Source organism: Papilio machaon, chromosome 22 (assembly GCF_912999745.1).
Source record: "Papilio machaon chromosome 22, ilPapMach1.1, whole genome shotgun sequence".
Classification (NCBI taxonomy): domain Eukaryota; kingdom Metazoa; phylum Arthropoda; class Insecta; order Lepidoptera; family Papilionidae; genus Papilio; species Papilio machaon.
Window position 1 is genome coordinate 1181561 of NC_060007.1, and position 18418 is coordinate 1199978.

Genomic DNA, 18418 nt, shown 5'->3' on the forward strand with positions numbered 1-18418 from the left:
AGGTCATGTCAGATTATAAAGATTAAAAATCTCTCTATATTCATCTTGTGTAGGATTTTCAGAGGTCTGCAGACGATAATATAGAATTCGACTTATACAAGACTTATCCACCATGACATATGATATTCCAGGTATCCACAACTCGGTAACGCTATGGTGTGCGGTGATGAGCGAGCACAAGGTCCTGCTGGTGTCGCTAGCTGCCGCTCGGCTATCTGCCGCGTGTCGAGCTCTCGCAGCGTTGATGTTCCCGTTCCGCTACGCCCACGTGTACATACCACTGCTGCCTGCGGGTCTAGCGGAGGTGTTGGCGACGCCGACACCCTTCCTTATAGGTGTGCATTCCAGTCTCAAGGAGGAGGTGTCAGAATTGGTAAGTTTCACTAAAGCAATTGAACAATACTATTTAGTAAGATTTTCTGTCAAAGAATTATGTCCGAATTATTAGACCGTAAGTTTATCACTCAATCTATTATTGTTTCACATTAATAATTTTAGTAATTTAAAATTTTCTATGTGTAGAAAGCTTCTTTTTCTAATATTTTTTATTTTTATTTTCATTGTGATGTCCAGTTGGACGTGATAGTAGCAGACTTAGACGTGGGTTCGTTGCACATACCCGCGGGTGTGAACATTCCGCGGCCCGAGGGCAAGTTGCTGGGCTCGCTGCAGGAGGCCCTGGCGCTGGTGTTGCAGCCCGAGCTGCGCTCCGCGGACTCGGCCTTCGCCCCACCACCGCCCGCGGCATCGCCCCCGCACATGCTGGATAAGGAGATACGAGCCGTGTTTATGAGGACTTTGGCTAAACTACTGCAAGGATATAGGTAAGATCATACTAATATTTTAAATGCGAAAGTATGGATGGATGGATAGACGTTTGTTTGCAGGTAATCTAGTTATTTTGCACAAGCGGACTGTAAGGTGAGAGCTAGTATTCTACATTTTAAAATCTGGTGTAGATCTTCTTTTCTCACTGTACATATTTTATGGATATTAGAAGAAGAAGCAAAAGTTCAAATTGTATTTTTTTATTATTTTTTTTAAATTTCCAATTGAATTGTGCTTATAAAATAAGCTCGTAAAGAATTATGTTGCAATTCAGAAGAATTTGCTAAAAGAGAGAGAGAAATGAGAAAGGAAATAAATGGCACAACATACTATGCAACTAAAAAACTATATTTGTAACTAGCATAGTTAGAAAGTGTTTCTGTATTGCAGGCACTGCTTGACTATAATCCGCATCCATCCATCCCCGGTGCTGACATTCCACAAGGCAGGGTTCCTGGGCAGTCGCGGGCTGGCCTCCTGCCCCTTCGCAGTACGTCTGCTCGACTCCATGTTCTTCAACGGCCTGGTGGCGGAGCGCGGACCCCCCTGGAGACCCACCGACATATTTGATGAGCTCGTACAGTTAGTATACTTATTTAATTACTGAATTACAATACAAATTGTGACGATTTTTCTTATAAAATTAACTCTAATAGATTTAATAAAGTTTTTCTTTTATGAAAAACTTTATGTTAAAATGAATAAGCGAGAGTTTAATCGACCACCATTTCTCATTTAAAGAGGTTTCTCACTTATCCTGGTTTGACTATATATAACGTCAAATTATAGGTAAAATATAGAATTGTAAATGTAGAGTAAGGTTTTTGTACTGAATTAATAATTAAAAAAAATTGTCAGGAACTTACCGGAGCAACTGCGACTAGAATCTCTGAATCCTGACACCGAGCTGCAACACATACAGGACTTAGCCATGCAGTTACATCTCAACGAGAATCCCAATCCACAGGTATTCATTAAATATTAACTGTTCTCACAAAATTTTAATTAATAATATATATTAATTTATATTTTCTATGAAAAAAAATGCCTTAATAATTAGAAGAAAATCAATTTAATGTCAATAATTGTGTATTACTATAATAATTATATTCAAAATGACATTAAAATAGGATTAAAATGAAAAAAAAAATCAGTATGAATCCCCTCCTAATAAAAATTAAATTCGGTCCTTCGAGTCGGATAATTGAAATATTTGATAAAAGTGGTATTGCAATGCGTGTGTTATATATGAGCGTGTCATGAGACGAGTGTCAGGTGGTATCACAGACGTACCAGCAGCGCGTGCTGCGGCCGCCTGCTGGAGCTGAGGCTCGCATCCACCAGCCGCCGCTGCCCGCACTGGACCCGCACCGCGTGCATGACGTCATCCGCGATGTCTCACAGCGTAACGCCAACAATGCCAAGTCAGTACCACCCCCCACCCCCCACCCCCCATACACTACTTCTATAATATACACGATATGTCATTTTTAAATACGTAATATTGTACAAGTATGTTTATAATTTACTAGTTTATTATTTACTAGCTGTCGCCCACGACTCCGTTTAAAAAGTCTATGTGTTTTTCCAGACTATATTCTACATTTGTGCCAAATTTCATCAAGAACCGTTGAGTCATTCCGGAGATACCTTAAAACAAACATCCATCCATCTAAACATTCTCATTTTTAATATTAGAAATATCTAATTTTTTTCCAGATTGACAGCATTAAGGCCGCCACAAGCTCGGATAGTGCCGCCCGCAGCGCCCCCCACTGGTGGTGAGGAGCCTGGACAACTACTGCTGACCAACTCAGCGAGAAGACTTGAAGTATGTGTACTATCTTCTATTTCAATAATCACCAAGTCAACACTGAATATGATAGTCTATCTATATATAAAAGAAAGTCGTGTTAGTTACACTATTTATAACTCAAGAACGGCTGAATCGATTTGACTGAAAATTGGTGGGCAGGTAGCTTAGAACTAGGAGACATAGGAACGTTTTTTATCTTGTGTGCATTTTTTTTTATTCCGCGCGGACGAAGTCGCGGGTAAAAGCTAGTTTAATATAAACATAACTTTATCGTGTATTTGTACTTAGGTGTTACGTGCGTGTGTGGCGGCCATCTTTGAGGGGCGGTACGCGGACGCGCGCAAGTCTTTCCCCGCAGTACTGCGTGCATTGCGCGCGTCTGCAGCACGCTCAGCACTGGTACGAGACCTCGCTGCACGTCTGCCCACCAACAAACATCTGCTGCAGCATCATCAGTTCGAACTACTCGTCAGGTTAATGTTTATTTTGATGCTTGTGACTTTCCGTTAGAGGGCGCTTCGATACAAGTGACAGTTTCCATACATTATTTTGCATTATTCTATGATAATTGTTTGCACTAGTGGCTTAATGGTTTTAGTGCTCGGAATAAGTATCATAAGGTCGTGATTCGAAACAAAAATATCTACCAAGTTATTTAAGTATGAGTGTGGAAGTACAGCAGTAGAGGTAGACCTAGGAAGAGATGGATGGATAGCGTGAAAGGACATGATCAAGAAGGGGGTGAAAATGTAGATGAAGGCAGACAGATTCATTTGGAGGACTGAAACCTGGTTCACCAATCCTACGTAGACAAGGTCAAGGAGATGATGATGAATTGTTTGATTTTTACAATTTTTTATTTTTAACACATTACGTTATGTACAACTTTTATATGTGAAAATTTTATATGTTTTTTTTAATTTAAATGTTTTTTTTTAATTTAATTTTAATTAAAAATTAAAAAAGTTTAATTTAAAATTGGTGAGCAGGTAGCTTAGAACCAGGAAAAGGACATAGGATCCTATTTTTTATTCCGCGCGGACGGAGTCGCGGGTAAAAGCTAGTTATAATTAAAAACAAATTATAAATGGTTTCAATTAATATATTAATTGAATTCAATCATCTTCATCTTCGTCATCGTTCTTGACGAAGTTAGCTGCTACTTTGACGCATGCGAACTCAACACCTTGTTTTATGAGATAACCTTTCGCCACGAAGTCTCCGTAAACCGCGTTTTCTGGCAACTCGGCCACGTTGAATATGTAGTCCTCTACTGCATGGTCGCCCTGTTTACACAATAATCATTCAACTGCCTTGCCAAAGTGATATTGTCGGTCTCAGAGTCATTAAATTACCACTAAATGCGACCCTTAGTCAATTTACAGTATTTATAGTATGTAGATGCATGCTCTATTCCAGGGATCCCAAAACTATTTTGGACAAGTGACCCCCTTTTCCAAAATGAACTGTTACCACAGATCCCAGACAGACAGACAGAATGAGAATTACCAATGCTTTAAGTTCAAATGCAAAATTAATCTTTTATTATATTTTGTCTATATTACAGTATTGTACCATAGACTATTTATGTTTTGACGGATGGACATCAAAATCCATTCATTTTTGTTGTCAACAGAAAAACTTAGTTTTATTGTTAACATTGCGTAAAACTTTCAAATGCAAACGTCAACATTCAAATACTCAAATGACAATGAAGGCCTTCGCCATTGGCTGAGCATTACCGTTACCATGGCAACCATCTATCTCTGCTGCTATTGGCTTACAATTTTTATCCCTTTCTCGCAAAACAATTTTTTTCAATTAACTCACCCATTAGTTTAATGGCGTAAAAATATATAGTCTAAAACGTATCCTAAGTATAGAGCTTTTTATTACACAAAAAAATATTCTAAAATAAGCCTTGATTTTTACGATCCTGCGTTATAAAGAAATATTTGTGTACGTTTTATTATTATACATTGAATCTTACCACTGGTAAAGGCCATCCATTCATATCAAGCATTCCTAATGCAGTGTCCACGTTCTGCTTGGCGTACTTCTCGCAGAAATTGATGGCGCTCTCGTCTGCTAGCGTCTGGTACGCCTTGCATCCGCCGTCTACGTACTTGCAGATGTCTATGCGTAACTAAAGATCGTATATAGATAACAAATATTATTGCATAATTGAGTACAATATTTTATAGTGGTAGTAATAAAAGCTTCACACAGAAGACAGGCGTCAAGTGGAAGTCATTCCACTTCCTTCCCTTTTAATTTTGACTTCGGCAAACAAACATTGGTCGAAGCGATTAGACAAAGCATCTAGTTCTCTCTTCTACTCGGTCTTTTTCAATAAATTAAAAGTTAGGGGAAAGGGATTTTTAGGAGTTGAAGAGTTTATAAAAGGTAGCAAAGCATCTGCAATCTTATTAATATTATAAACTAGCTTATACCCGCAACTCCGTCCGCGCGGAATAAAAAATAGAAAACGGGGTAAAAATTATCCTATGTCCGTTTCCTGGTTCTAAGCCGTTCTTGAGTTATAAATAGTGTAACTAACACGACTTTCTTATATATATATATATATATGCGAATGTTTAGATGGATGGATGTTTGTTTGAAGGTATCTCCCGAACGGCTCAACGGATCTTGATGAAATTTGGCACAGATGTAGAATATAGTCTATAAGACACATAGGCTACTTATTACGTTTTTTTAATTCCACGCGGATGAAGTCGCGGGTGGCAGCTAGTATTTCTATATTCACTTAGGGATGTGCCTCACCGATACGGTATAGTCGAATTCCTCAGCGAGGTACACTTTGAAGGAGAACGCGACGTGTGTGCGATTGGCCCGGTGCATGTCCACGTCGATTTTGCTCTGGTATTTGTCGTCATCTTCGCATCTATCGATACTCACAATTACCCATTTGCCGGGACCCTGGGTACAACAGTTTTTTATGTGTAACTTAAGACCTTCGAGTATGTTAATTTATAAAGTAAATCAAAATAAATAAGAGAAAATTGTGGATAAAAATGTTAATATAATAAGCAACTAAAAAAATATTGTTAACGTCTCTCTATCGAGTATAATCCAAATTAGAAGGCCGAGTATAATGTCTAAATACCGTACTCAGAGTTGTTAAACGTTAACTCTCAGTATAGATTTAGTATAAAGAAATTTACAATAATTAGTGACCAATTAAAGACTAAATTAGAAAACATGTAACTATGAAAAAAAAACTTACAAGCATATCATCACCTCGACATAAAATAAAAAACATAACCAAAAGGCTACAAAACATGTTAAACGACAACATTATGTATTTACAAATAAATTTTGCAATATGAGTACAGAATTCAGTTTAAAATATATAAACTTTTGTATTTCATGTCATGTGACATTTTGATTTTATCTTACGTTGCATGTTTTAATGCAATCAGATAAATGCTGTTCTGAAAGTTTTTTTTTTAATACTCAACCATCGTGAATGTATGGTTTTTTGCGTTTTATTTATGTTTTTTATTCTATAACTTATTGCACGCGATGTTAGACCTTGTGTTTCACTGAGTTATATTTTGTAACACTAGTAACTCAACTCAGCTTTGGCTTTCATTTTATAAGCGTTTATAGCATTTAATTTTTTTTCTATATTCGGTTATCTTAGCCATATAAACCTATAAAGAATTTACTACTGACATTGTGTACTTACGTTCTGAGTCTTTCTGAGCCGCTGTCTTTAAAAATGGCACAAATTTTATCATATGAAAGTGAACTCTTCAGATTACCGTATTATCTCCATCGATATTTATTTCTTACTAGCTTGTACCCGCGACTCCGTCCGCGCGGAATAAAAAAAATGCACACAAGATAAAAAAGTTCCTATGTCCGTCTCCTAGTTCTAAGCTACCTCCCCATCAATTTTCTGCTATCAGTAGCTGTATCTGATCTGTATCTGATCAGCTGTATCAGTTCGACCGATCTTGAGTTATAAATAGTGTAACTAACACGACTTTCTTTTATACATATAAGTTTCAAAAATGAACCTTATTGCTATAGATTAAAGTTGTCTTTTGTATGGTATAGACTTATGAACTGCGCGCTGCAGTCGGCGACTGCACTGGACGAGCACTCTATAGCTGCAGCGATGTTGCCACTCGCCACAGCCTACTGCCGCAAGCTGTGTACCGGTGTCATACAGTACGCCTACATGTGTATACAGGTGAGCAATGCGACCACGATAACATGACACGCAACACGACCACAATAACTTGACACACACACAAATGTATTACATCCGTTCACTTATAAATATTTTATTACAAGATACAAGTGAATCTATTATCACTATTAATAAGTTAGTTATTTAATGTTATTTTTTTATACTGTAGAAGATTGTTGCAGTAACGTTAAAATGTGTGGCCGTGTTTATATATATGTATATATCTTAATATATATAAATCTCGTGTCACAATGTTTGTCCTCAATGGACTCCTAAACCACTTAACCGATAATAATAAAATTCGCACACCATGTGCAGTTCGATCCAACTTGAGAGATAGGATAGTTTAAATCTCAAATTATAGTCGCAATTTTAATTTATTGCTAATTATTTGTCTGTTAGTATTTGACAGTCACAATTATCTGTTAATTCCAAATGATTCTAACAGATGTCGATATCTTTCGACTGGGTTGAGTAAGTAATCAATAGATGGCGCTGCTATGGTAAATCTACGAACGTGTCATATAAGCTTATTAACTGCGCGCGGACGGAGTCGCGGGCGACAGCTAGTATATTTTATATACCCTTGTCTGTGGTTTCTGAATTAAAAATAATGTGAGATGAATAAGGTTGAGATGCATGAACAACTGATTTCTGATGATAGAAGGAGTTGTATGTATGAGAGGGAAAGGGAGGGATGAGTTGAGTAGAAAGACGGCAAGACAAGACAAAGTAATATGTAATTATTCTGCCCATGACACCATATATATATCAAAAGGTGGCATACGTTGGCGATCTGAATTCGCTGAAATGACGACGCGACTGTTGTCCATAGATATCCGCAAATGCATATGCGTTGCCTATCTTTTATATATATAATTATGTTTGTTTATATAATTAGGAGCATCAAGTATGGACAAGTCAACAATTTTGGGAGGCGGCTTTCTATCAAGATGTTCAAAGAGACATAAAAGCCCTCTACCTACCTAGTCCTACACATCATCAAAGGGTGCCGAGTCCAAGGTAATGTTACAAAGAAATTATTGACACAAAATTATATGTGAGTTTGTGCGTTTTCACTGAAACATATATCGAAAAATATCTTTGTTTTCAAATAGGAAATGAAAACGAAAGCAATGTTTCAGCAGTGGAAACCCACATTATAAAGTTTCGTTTTTAATATATTTAAAATTGTATTTTTTCAGAGATGACGAAGAATACATATCATTGTTAAAAGCACAAGAACCAAGTGCTTTAGAGATAGCAGCGGAACAGATGAGATTATGGCCAACATTATCACCAGGTAATATTAATATTTTAAATGAGAAAGTATGTATGTATGTTTGTTACCGAAGAACTAGGAAATTACTAAATAGATTTTAATGAAATTTGTCATAGAAATATTAGGTTGTCTGGATGAATGCATAGATTATTTTTTTATTTGAGAAAAACGAAGGGGAATCCTTGTATGATAGGTCTCCAGTTTTATAAATTCTAGCGAACAAAGTCACGGGCGACAGCTAGCGATTAACTTTATTATATTTAATATTTAATAATTAATTTCAGAGAAACAACGTGAATTAATAGCGAGTGAAGAGTCGACATTGTACAGTCAGGCGATACATTACGCGAACAGAATGGTGTACTTGTTGCTGCCGCTAGAGGGCGCCGGCAGACGAGCTGACACACGAGGAGATGACGCAGACAGAGCCAGTAATAGTATTACTAATAGGTAATACTGGATTTTTTATATACATGTATATATATGTATTTCTATACATTTATCTCTCTCGCACAAACAAACAGACACACATAATTACATGAATGGCTGAACTCTCAAGTGACATTGTACTAAATTATCTGCACTTTGTTAGAGTAACTACTTTGAGGCTGAAAACCAGCTCTGCCTTCAGTGACAAGATGATCAGTTGAGTCTCTTCCCATTAGCTAACAATTTTTTTTTCTTTAATTTATATCTTTTGGAAGTGTAATTTGTTTTTGTATTTTATTTTTATAACTTGTCAGTTTAAATATGTCATCTGTGTACCATGTTCCGAGCCGACAAGATATTTGATATGTAGTATACCATGTGTTATGTACTGCAGTGTCGCGGAGTCGGACAGCGCGGACGCGGAGTCGGGCTTTGAGGAAGCGGACCCCGGGGAGGCGGGCAATAATGTTATCAAAATGGTCTCACGATTTGTAGATAAGGTAATAGTTAATTTTACATTTACATGAGGGTAATACAGTTTTTTTTTAATTAATGATTTATAAATAACTAGCTGTCGCCCGCGAATCCATCCGCGCTTAATTAAAAACGTAATAAGTAGCCTATGTGTTCTTCCAGACTATGTTCTACGTCTATGTAAAATTTAATTAAGATCCATGCAGCCGTTCTGGAGATATCTTCAAATAAACATCCATCCATCCAAACATTTGCATTTATAATATTAGTAAGATGAAGATCTTTCATTTGTCATTTCTGTTGGTCATATTACTTTTTATGGACCTGTTATTTAATATTAAAGAAATGTTGGACATTTTTAAACATGATTATGTCTGTTTTCAAATATCTTGGTAGCTCAAGGTCACTGGCGCACTGCGCAGTGCTCATCCAGATACAGCTTTAACTATTTTCTGCGCAGTGAATCGCGTCAACTTAAGAGCCGCTAAGATATCTGAAAACTATTATACTAAAGTGTTTTTAATCATGTTTGTGAGTCCCTTATTGTATACATATACTAAATACACGCTATGGGTTTCCTTTGTTGACTTAACGACTCTGAGTTCAATTAATGTTTATTTATTGTATAATGAAGGTGTGTACTGAGGGTGGGGTGACAGCGGATCATGTGCGGTGCCTGCACCAGATGATCCCCGGTGTGGTACACATGCATCTTGAGACGCTGGACGCAGTCGCCAGAGAGAGCAGACGACTGCCGCCTGTCCAAAAGGTACGGTGTACACTTCTTGCAAAATTAGTAGCCCTCTATCCAAGTTAAATGTCTTAATATTGTAAATGCCCTTCAGTTTGTAATTTAACGCGATAAATTGTAGATTTGTCAAATTGAATAACGAATGAAATTAACAAATCGTCTTGTAAAAGTGCCACTTTATTTTTTGGAGCCAAAAGAATTGTGGTTTAACGGATACTATATCGCATATTCAACGTACAACGAGATGTCAAAGTAGACTTATTATCTAGTGGTAACAAGTCGTGTGTCGGTGGTTCAGTAGTTTAGCACTTGATTTGCAATCAGCAGGTCCTGGGTTCGAATTCGGACATGTACCAATGTGTTTTTCGAGTTTCAATTTACATATGTACATTTATCCGATGTTCTTACAATGAAAGAAAACATCGTGATGCTGCACATATCTGAGAAGAAATTCAATGATATGTGTGAAGTGTGCAGTTGAACCCGCACTTGGCTATGGTTGTCTATGGTCTAGTCACCCCTAACTTAGGGTAGGCTCCGAGCCCCTTGGTGGGGATGATGATGATGAACAAGTGGTAGAACATAGTTTAGTGTATGTTGTATGTGTGTACATTGCGCAGGCGCGTATCGTGGCACCTAGCATGGTGCCGGGTGAGGCGGGTGCGGCACCAGCACTGCGAGCTGTGCTGGTTGCTGATGGACGTGAGTCACCACTGCTGCCGGCAGAGGGCGCACTCTTCCTCACAAACTACAGGCTCGTCTTCAAAGGCACGCCCATTGATCCTTTCGGTAAGTTATACTTGGAGTTAGATTTCACACTAACAGTTCATAACTTCGTCTGCGTGAAATGAAAAAAAATCTAGTAATATACATATTCTGTGTAACCCGGGAATAGTGTAGGTTCCCAATAGACGCCGACAGGCGAAATAACAATATTTATACAAAAATAGGTGTCGCCCGCGACTTCGTCTGCGCCGAACTAAAAAAAACTTAATATGTAGCCTATGTGTTCTTCCAGACTATGTTTTATATCTATACCAAATTTAATTAAGATCCAATAAGCCTTTCTGACCTTAAAACAAACATTATTATCCATCCATCCATCCATCTAAATTTTTTATTTTTTTTCTATCATAAGAACCTTCTCCTGACAGTAACAAGCACAACAAAAAAAAAGTGAAATCGGATTCATTTTTATTATACAATATAGACATGTTACAAGAAAGAAGAGAACTTTTTTATTTTCGAAGGTTTTCATGACATTATTTGTAATTTTGTTTGAGATTGTTCTTTTATGAAGTCGACTTTTAATTCAAACGAACAAACAATCAAATCTTTCCTCTTTATATAATTAGTATAAATAAACAAAATTATCACAGTGTCGACTAGATATAACTTATTTACAATTTCTTATGTGTCAATGACAGCGTGCGAGCAGACAGTAGTGCGTTCGTTCCCGCTGTGTGCGCTGACGAGGGAGAAGGCGGTGCGCGCTCACGGGCCCCAGCTGGAGCCACTGTCTGACGGTCTGCAGCTCAGGGCAGCCACATTCCAGCTTATTAAGGTAATAAATTTGATTGACTCATGTCTCTTACTGCAATTGAACTTATACAGGTCAACAATAGACAGTTTCTGATATGTTTTTAATCTAAGACAGACTAATTAGATCTCCGTTAGTCTTGATGGATATTAAGGTATCCGGCTCGAAGGATCGTTTTTCCAACGTCTGTTCCGCAGGTGGTACTGGATGAGGAGGTGAGCGGGGAGCAGGCGGAGGCGTTCCGTAAACAGGTGGCGCGGCTGCGACACCCCGCATCCGCCGTGCTGCACTTTGCACTCGCGCCGCGACCTGCGCCACCACCACCACTACACGCCGCCAAGCACCACACCCTAAAGTACGCTCATATACACAAACATACATACATACACACATTTTAATAATTAAATACGATAAAAACTAGAAAGAAAATACAATTAAACATTTTACGTAAAAGTCTAATATCAGCAAAAAGAGCCAGTTTCAATTTCCTACTTAACTATAGTCTCAATTGCAGAGGTTTCGCGAAGAAGACACTATTAAAGACAGCTCGTCGTGCAGGATTAAAACCGAAGCCGTCAAAGCGCCAGAAGTACGTACTGCCGTCAGCAGACGCGCGCTCGCTGACGTCACCGCCCCTCATGTCCTCGCTGTCCGCGGACACGCTGTCGTGTGAGTGTACGTCGCTTTGTTGCTTTATATAACAGGTTAAGGAAAAGCTTTTTTTAGGCTGTTTAAGTAGCGTTTTGCAAAAAAAAAGTCTTGTTTTGGATAGGCAACAATTTATTGTATTGCAGTGGAGGAGCTTGAGTTGGGTGGTACGGACAGCGCGGAGCCGCCAGCAGCGCGCACGTTGGAGCGCGTGCGCGAGCGCATATACGCACGCGACTGGGCGCGTCTCGGCCTCGCCAGCGCACCCTTCCGGCTAACACATGCTAACGCCATCTATACACTATGTAGAAGGTCAGTCTTTCAAACAAAGATGCCAACTATTTGATAAAAAATCAACACTGTGTCGGTGTATCGGCGCAACACTAGACCTACAAAAATATTAACGATTACATACCCTCACTACATCTATCTGACACTTGGTTTTGGTAACTTTTAGCGCGCAATTCGCTTCAAATTATTTTAACTAATCTAATATATAAAATTCTCGTGTCACAGTTTTCGTTCCCGTACTCCTCCGAAACGGCTCGACCGATTCTCATGAAATTTTGTGAGCATATTCAGTAGGTCTGAGAATCGGCCAACATCTATTTTTCATAACCCCCCCCCCCCATTTAGTTTTTTTAACTGCGCGCGGACGGAGTCGCGGGCGACAGCTAGTAATATCTAAAACTATATATTTCATTATTATTATTTGATTTGATAGTTTCTGTGATGTCATATGTCAAACCAATGATATGAAATTTTAAATAGACCAGAGATAATTGAAAATATGTTTTACTTTGGTCCTTCAAGCAGGATAAATACTGCAATACTGTAAATTTCCACTGCTGAAACTGTTGTCTTTGTCTTTCTTTCAAAGTTAATGAGAATAGACATAATAAGGTGTCATCTTGTGGTGCAGTTACCCGTGTGTGGTGGCAGTGCCGGCGGCGGTGAGTGACGAGTCTCTGCGTCGTGCAGCGCGCTGTTACCGTCAGGGTCGTCTGCCTGCGCTCACATGGCGTCACCCGCGTACACACGCGCTACTAGCCAGGTACACACGATAATAACCCTAATGTATATAAGAATAAGGAACAAAATCGTTAAACTACTGCTATGCCATCTAAACAAGTCCATTGAATAATGAGCCCTTAGACTTTCAAATGGCAGTTAATTAGGAGCCATCATACATTCAAATTATTATATATATTCAAAAAGAGCGTCGATGGCTCAGGGGTTAACCACTTGACTTGTAATCTGCAAGTCTTGGGTTCGAATCCCGCCATGTACCAATGTGTTTTTCGATTTTCGATTTACATATGTACATTTATCCGACGTTCTTACGGTGAAGGCAAACATCGTGATGCTGCACATATCTAAGAAGAAATTCAATGATATGTGTGAAGTCATCCCGCACTTGACTGTGGTTGACTATATCCTAGTCACCCCTAACTTGGGGTAGGCTCCGAGCCCCTCAGTGGGGACGTAGAGTGAGCTGATGATGATAAATTCAAATGTAGCCAGAATTAAAATTTCAGAATATATACTTTGCCTGTTAATTCAGTCTTGTTATAATATTTCAGGTCGAGTGCTTCCCATCATAAAGGTGTGATGGGTATGCTGAAAGGGTCCAGTCATCAGACTCCTGGCACCACGCAGAGTGGTACAGAACCCACCTCAAGCTTGGAGCAGGTATACCACGTGCATGATAACATCATAACTAAGTCTGATGACGTCACAGATACGTGGTACAATGTACATCTGCATCTGCAATTGCATTTGAAGAGACTCTGATTAAGAAAAAAAAATGACACCAATAGAAAGCTGATGATGGAATGTTTTATTTGTCCCCAGGAGCGGTACCTGTCGGCGCTGATCGCGTGCACACCGGCGGGGCGCGGCGAGCTGGAGGCTGCCTCACTCAGCCTGGAGTCCCTGCTGCTGCCGGAGGATCACCACACACCACTCCTCGCCAAAGCCACCGGCACGCTCGGGTTAATACCACCGTCTAATAATAACCCCCCCCCCCCCCGTTATCTATATATATAAAAGAAAGTCATGTTAGTTACACTATTTATAACTCAAGAACGGTCGAACTGATTTGACTGAAAATTGATGGGGAGGTAGCTTAGAACTAGGAGACGGACATAGGAACTTTTTATCTTGTGTGCATTTTTTTTATTCTGCGCGGACGAAGTCGCGGGTAAAAGCTAGTTTAATATGAATCCAGACTCAATAATCGATCCCGAACTAAATTTTTTTTTAGTAATTTTTTTTTTTTTTTACTTTACGTATTCATTATTGATTTAAACTTGTACCGCCTTATTACAAAACGTGGTCTAACTATAAAACCTGGTTTAAACCTACATTCGAAGTGGTTTACTTAAAATTCATATTACAAAACGTAGTTTAACGTTAAACCTGGTCTATCTATGGTAACAACTTTAAACCATTGCGTTCCCAGGTTTAACTATTTAGACCACAGATTTAGACTTATGTCAGAAGTGTCGAGTTACGATTTTTGTGCCTTTTCGGGTTTTTGTTAAAAATCTGATTTGGTTAATTTAATGGACATGGAAGACATTGAAGATATTGAAACAATGGAGATATTAGAAATGTCACGTCAACCTAATAAACGTCAAGTTCGTTTGGATCCTTTTGTCGAATTGTCGAATGAAGATTTAAGACAAAAGTACCGATTTACCAAACGTTTTGCGGAAAAAATAGTTGATGGAAAAAGTAACGCACGATTGTGCGACTAATTGACGCAATATTTCCTAAAATATTAAAAATAAAATAATTCTTCCGGATCAAAGAAAGTTTTTAAACGTAGTAGTAAATTAAGTAGTAGGTTATTAATTATTTATTTTCTTCTCAGAAGTCCAATTTGCAGATCATTTTGCATATCGTTGATCCATTTTCAATTAGTTTATTGACAATTACACACGTAAAAGCAAAGATCGCGCGGGGCGGGCACTTTCAAAAGAATTCCGTTTGACGTGCTTTATTCTATTCCATTTTATATACATACCCGATGAAAGATAGCCAGATGTTACAACTTTCGCAGAAACGGAACGTTTATTATCGAATGACATTTAGTGAGCGAATGATTATCTGTCATAAGCGATTGACCGTGGTTCAAATTCATAGTTTATGAAGTTCTGGTTTGGTCTACGTTTTGTAATACGGATTCATTTAGACCATGGTTTTAGAGATTAAGCTAGACTACGTAGTTCGGGTTTAAACCAGAGTTGTTGAGATTTTTTGTAATAAGGCGGGTATAGTTGAGTAAAGATTTATCTCTAAACTAGATTTATGTTCCTAACAAGCTCCAAATACATAAGGAGCTTGTATTTTTTATATATTAACAATGTCAGGGTGTTGGGGCGTAACAGTGGCGGTAAGGGAGGTGCTGCTGGAGGCCGGCACTTCGGTCGCTGGGGCTCGCTGAAGGACCGCCGTCAGCCTTCACACCTCGAGCTCTACGTACCCAAGCAGCGTCTCTCCACTGCTGATCTCGATTCCGGTCTGTGTCATTACAACTTGATAGATAGATTAGATTTAATTTACAGTTTCAGTTTTTTTTTAATGATATTTGACATTTTTAAAATTTTAACTTCTGATCATGTAATATTTTTGATGTAAAACATCTATAGGCTTACTTGTAAACCGAATTGTTGGCGTGGCGACGCTTGCCGTGGCGACGGGTCGCCACACTATACTGAGGTATACATCTATATATATATATATATATATATATATATATATATATATATATATATATATATATATATATATATATATATATATAAATTTTAATATTATCTTTTATGCATATTACTTGTACACACACGATGTTTCACATCTGCCAGGTGTCCCATGACGGCTCACATATTTTTTTCTAAAAGCAAGTAAGTTAAAAAGTAAGACTTTCTGATGATCCAAAATGTAATATTATTTAATTTATTTTGTCGTAGTTTGTGGAGAGAGTAGTGGGGGTGGGGGCGGAGCTCGACGTGCGGCGCTGTACGTACTGACAGACAAGGGTGGGGCGGGGGGCGTGTCCGGGGGTGGGGCGGAGGCGCCCGCGGTGCAGGCTGTGCCAGTAGAGTACCCTGACGCACGCGCCACCAAACACGCCTTCAAGAAACTGCTGCGTGCTGCCGCGCCCTCAGCACCCCCACAACATGACCACCCCGGCTTTCTACGGTTAGTGAAAACTAAATTTTACTAATATTATAAATGCGAATGTTTGGATGGATGAATGGATGATTGTTTGAAGGTATCTTCGGAACGACTCATAAGATCTTGATGAAATTTGGCATATATGTAGAGCATAGTTTGGAAGACACATAGGTTACTTATTACGTGTTTTTAATTCCGGGCAGATGGAGTCGCGGGCGACAGTTAGTGTTACATAAAAGTAAAAATGTAAATAGGAAACGACTCTAAATTCGATTATTTTGTGAGAACTACGCTATCTAGTTTCAAAATAAGAGACTTATCATCTAATATTGTGTTTATATGTGAAGATTGGTGGAGGAGTCAGGGTGGTTGTGGCAGCTGCGGCAGCTGTTCCAGCTGTCGGGCGCCGTGGTGGACCTGCTGGATCTGCAGGGCTCCTCCGTGCTGCTATCGCTCGAAGATGGCTGGGACGTCACCTCACAGGTATATAGTGTTTAAAATAAACTTTTGTTAAAAGGTGTATTTTTTATATTAACGCCATCTGGCGACATATCTCCGTGTATTTTTGGCAGCTGTGTTTATATAAAATGTGTTGCAGATATCGTCGTTGGCGCAGATCTGTCTAGAGCCTTACTACCGCACGTTGGAGGGCTTCAGGATTCTAGTGGAGAAGGAGTGGTTGGCCATGGGGCACAAGTTCCAGCAGCGCTCCAACCTCGCCGCCGCCCCCCAACAGGGCTTCACGCCCACATTTCTCATGTTCCTGGACGCTGTGCATCAGGTAACGCTGATATTAGTGAACTTGATTGTTATATATGTACGGATTCAAGTACGTACGTTTAAGTGACTGATTTTTTTTTTATTTAGGTATGAAAAAACATTAAAAACTCTTTAAAGATGTAAAAATTAGTGTTTTTTCTATTATGTTAACAGTTATTGAAGCAGTTCCCTTTGGCGTTCGAGTTCAACGACTACTATTTGCGGTTCGTGGCATACCACAGTGTGTCATGTCGCTTCCGCACCTTCCTGTTTGACAGCGAGGCGCAGCGCGCGGAGCTCGGCCTCGCGCACGCTGATGACCGCAGAGCTGATGCCACACGACTGGTGTGTACAAACTTTTTAATATATAATATAAGTTTTATTTCAAATGGACCATCAGATTAAGTATACATTATAAGAAGAAAACATTTAAATTTTTAAAAGATTAATTGGTAGATTTTTTCATAAATCAAAATTATATCTACTTTAATGGATTTTTTTTTTCATGCAGGGTGTGGAGACGGGGGCTGGTGCGGGTGAGGAGGAGTGTGGAGGACGCGCGGCGACACATGGCGTGTCACTGTTCGACTTTGTGGAGCGCGTCCATCAGCGTACACCACTCTTCTACAACTTCCTCTACACGCCGGACTTTGATAATCCGGTATGTACTATAATAAAATGTAATCTTTCTTTAGATAGGATTTTTCAGATATTATAATGATTTGTGTCGTGTAGGTGCTCCGTCCTGTGTCTGCCATCAACTGCCTAGAGGTATGGGAGTACTACGTGAGTGAGGAGCTGTCTCACGGCGCGCCCTACGACCTGGACCTGGTGCCGGGCGGCGAGGCGGAGCCCCGGGCGCCGCGCCGCGTCGTCACCGCGGGCTACGACAGCGTGTCGCGCTGCATGCCGGACGCCTTCAGCGGACTGCTGGAGCGCGTGCGACAGCTGGAGCTCGAGCTCGGACATCTGCCGCAGAAGTGGAGAGTGCGCTGGGACCAGCTCGAGCTACCTAATACTCTAGAATTACAGGTACCGTCCACGCCACCATTGTAAATAATGTTCAAATAAGATCTCTATTTTAAATTATCTATTGTCTGTTTATAGCGGAATGCGTCGATGTGCAGCAGTGTGGTGCGTCGTGCGACGGCGGCAGCTCACCGGCGTGGTACGCTGGAGGTGCTGGTGCGCGGGCTGGCGGCGGCGCCCCCGCACGCCCAGCACGCCCCGCACGCAGCGCCCGCACACCGCTGGGCCCCCGCCGCACACGCAGCACCCGCCCGCTGCGACCACTGCGGTGATCTACTATGGGGACCACTAGAGGTACACTATGGTCTAGTCCAGGGATCCCCAAACTATTTTGAACAAGTGACCCCCCTTTTCCAAAATGAACTGTTATCTCAGACCTCCCATGGCCAAATTATCACTTTTAAGAACAATTATTGTTATTATTTTTTTTTCATTCTGACTTAGGTAAATAGAAG

The 18418-nt window shown here is 39.7% G+C and overlaps 1 protein-coding gene across 1 annotated transcript in view; it reads left to right on the forward strand.

Moving 5' to 3' along the window:
• LOC106719365 (myotubularin-related protein 5) overlaps positions 1-18418 on the forward strand; it is a 51680-nt gene that overhangs the window by 30581 nt on the left and 2681 nt on the right. Inside the window, exons 6-34 of the mRNA XM_045683622.1 lie at positions 132-373; positions 574-824; positions 1219-1410; positions 1687-1795; positions 2104-2252; positions 2548-2659; positions 2933-3117; positions 6731-6866; positions 7768-7889; positions 8072-8169; positions 8433-8598; positions 8972-9077; positions 9686-9820; positions 10423-10591; positions 11230-11366; positions 11540-11697; positions 11857-12011; positions 12137-12302; positions 12913-13044; positions 13574-13682; positions 13845-13984; positions 15368-15516; positions 15968-16199; positions 16523-16658; positions 16774-16956; positions 17109-17279; positions 17446-17595; positions 17670-17966; positions 18042-18257. Coding sequence (XP_045539578.1) covers positions 132-373; positions 574-824; positions 1219-1410; positions 1687-1795; positions 2104-2252; positions 2548-2659; positions 2933-3117; positions 6731-6866; positions 7768-7889; positions 8072-8169; positions 8433-8598; positions 8972-9077; positions 9686-9820; positions 10423-10591; positions 11230-11366; positions 11540-11697; positions 11857-12011; positions 12137-12302; positions 12913-13044; positions 13574-13682; positions 13845-13984; positions 15368-15516; positions 15968-16199; positions 16523-16658; positions 16774-16956; positions 17109-17279; positions 17446-17595; positions 17670-17966; positions 18042-18257 — 4703 coding nt within the window. The remainder of the gene's footprint in view (positions 1-131; positions 374-573; positions 825-1218; positions 1411-1686; positions 1796-2103; positions 2253-2547; positions 2660-2932; positions 3118-6730; positions 6867-7767; positions 7890-8071; positions 8170-8432; positions 8599-8971; positions 9078-9685; positions 9821-10422; positions 10592-11229; positions 11367-11539; positions 11698-11856; positions 12012-12136; positions 12303-12912; positions 13045-13573; positions 13683-13844; positions 13985-15367; positions 15517-15967; positions 16200-16522; positions 16659-16773; positions 16957-17108; positions 17280-17445; positions 17596-17669; positions 17967-18041; positions 18258-18418) is intronic.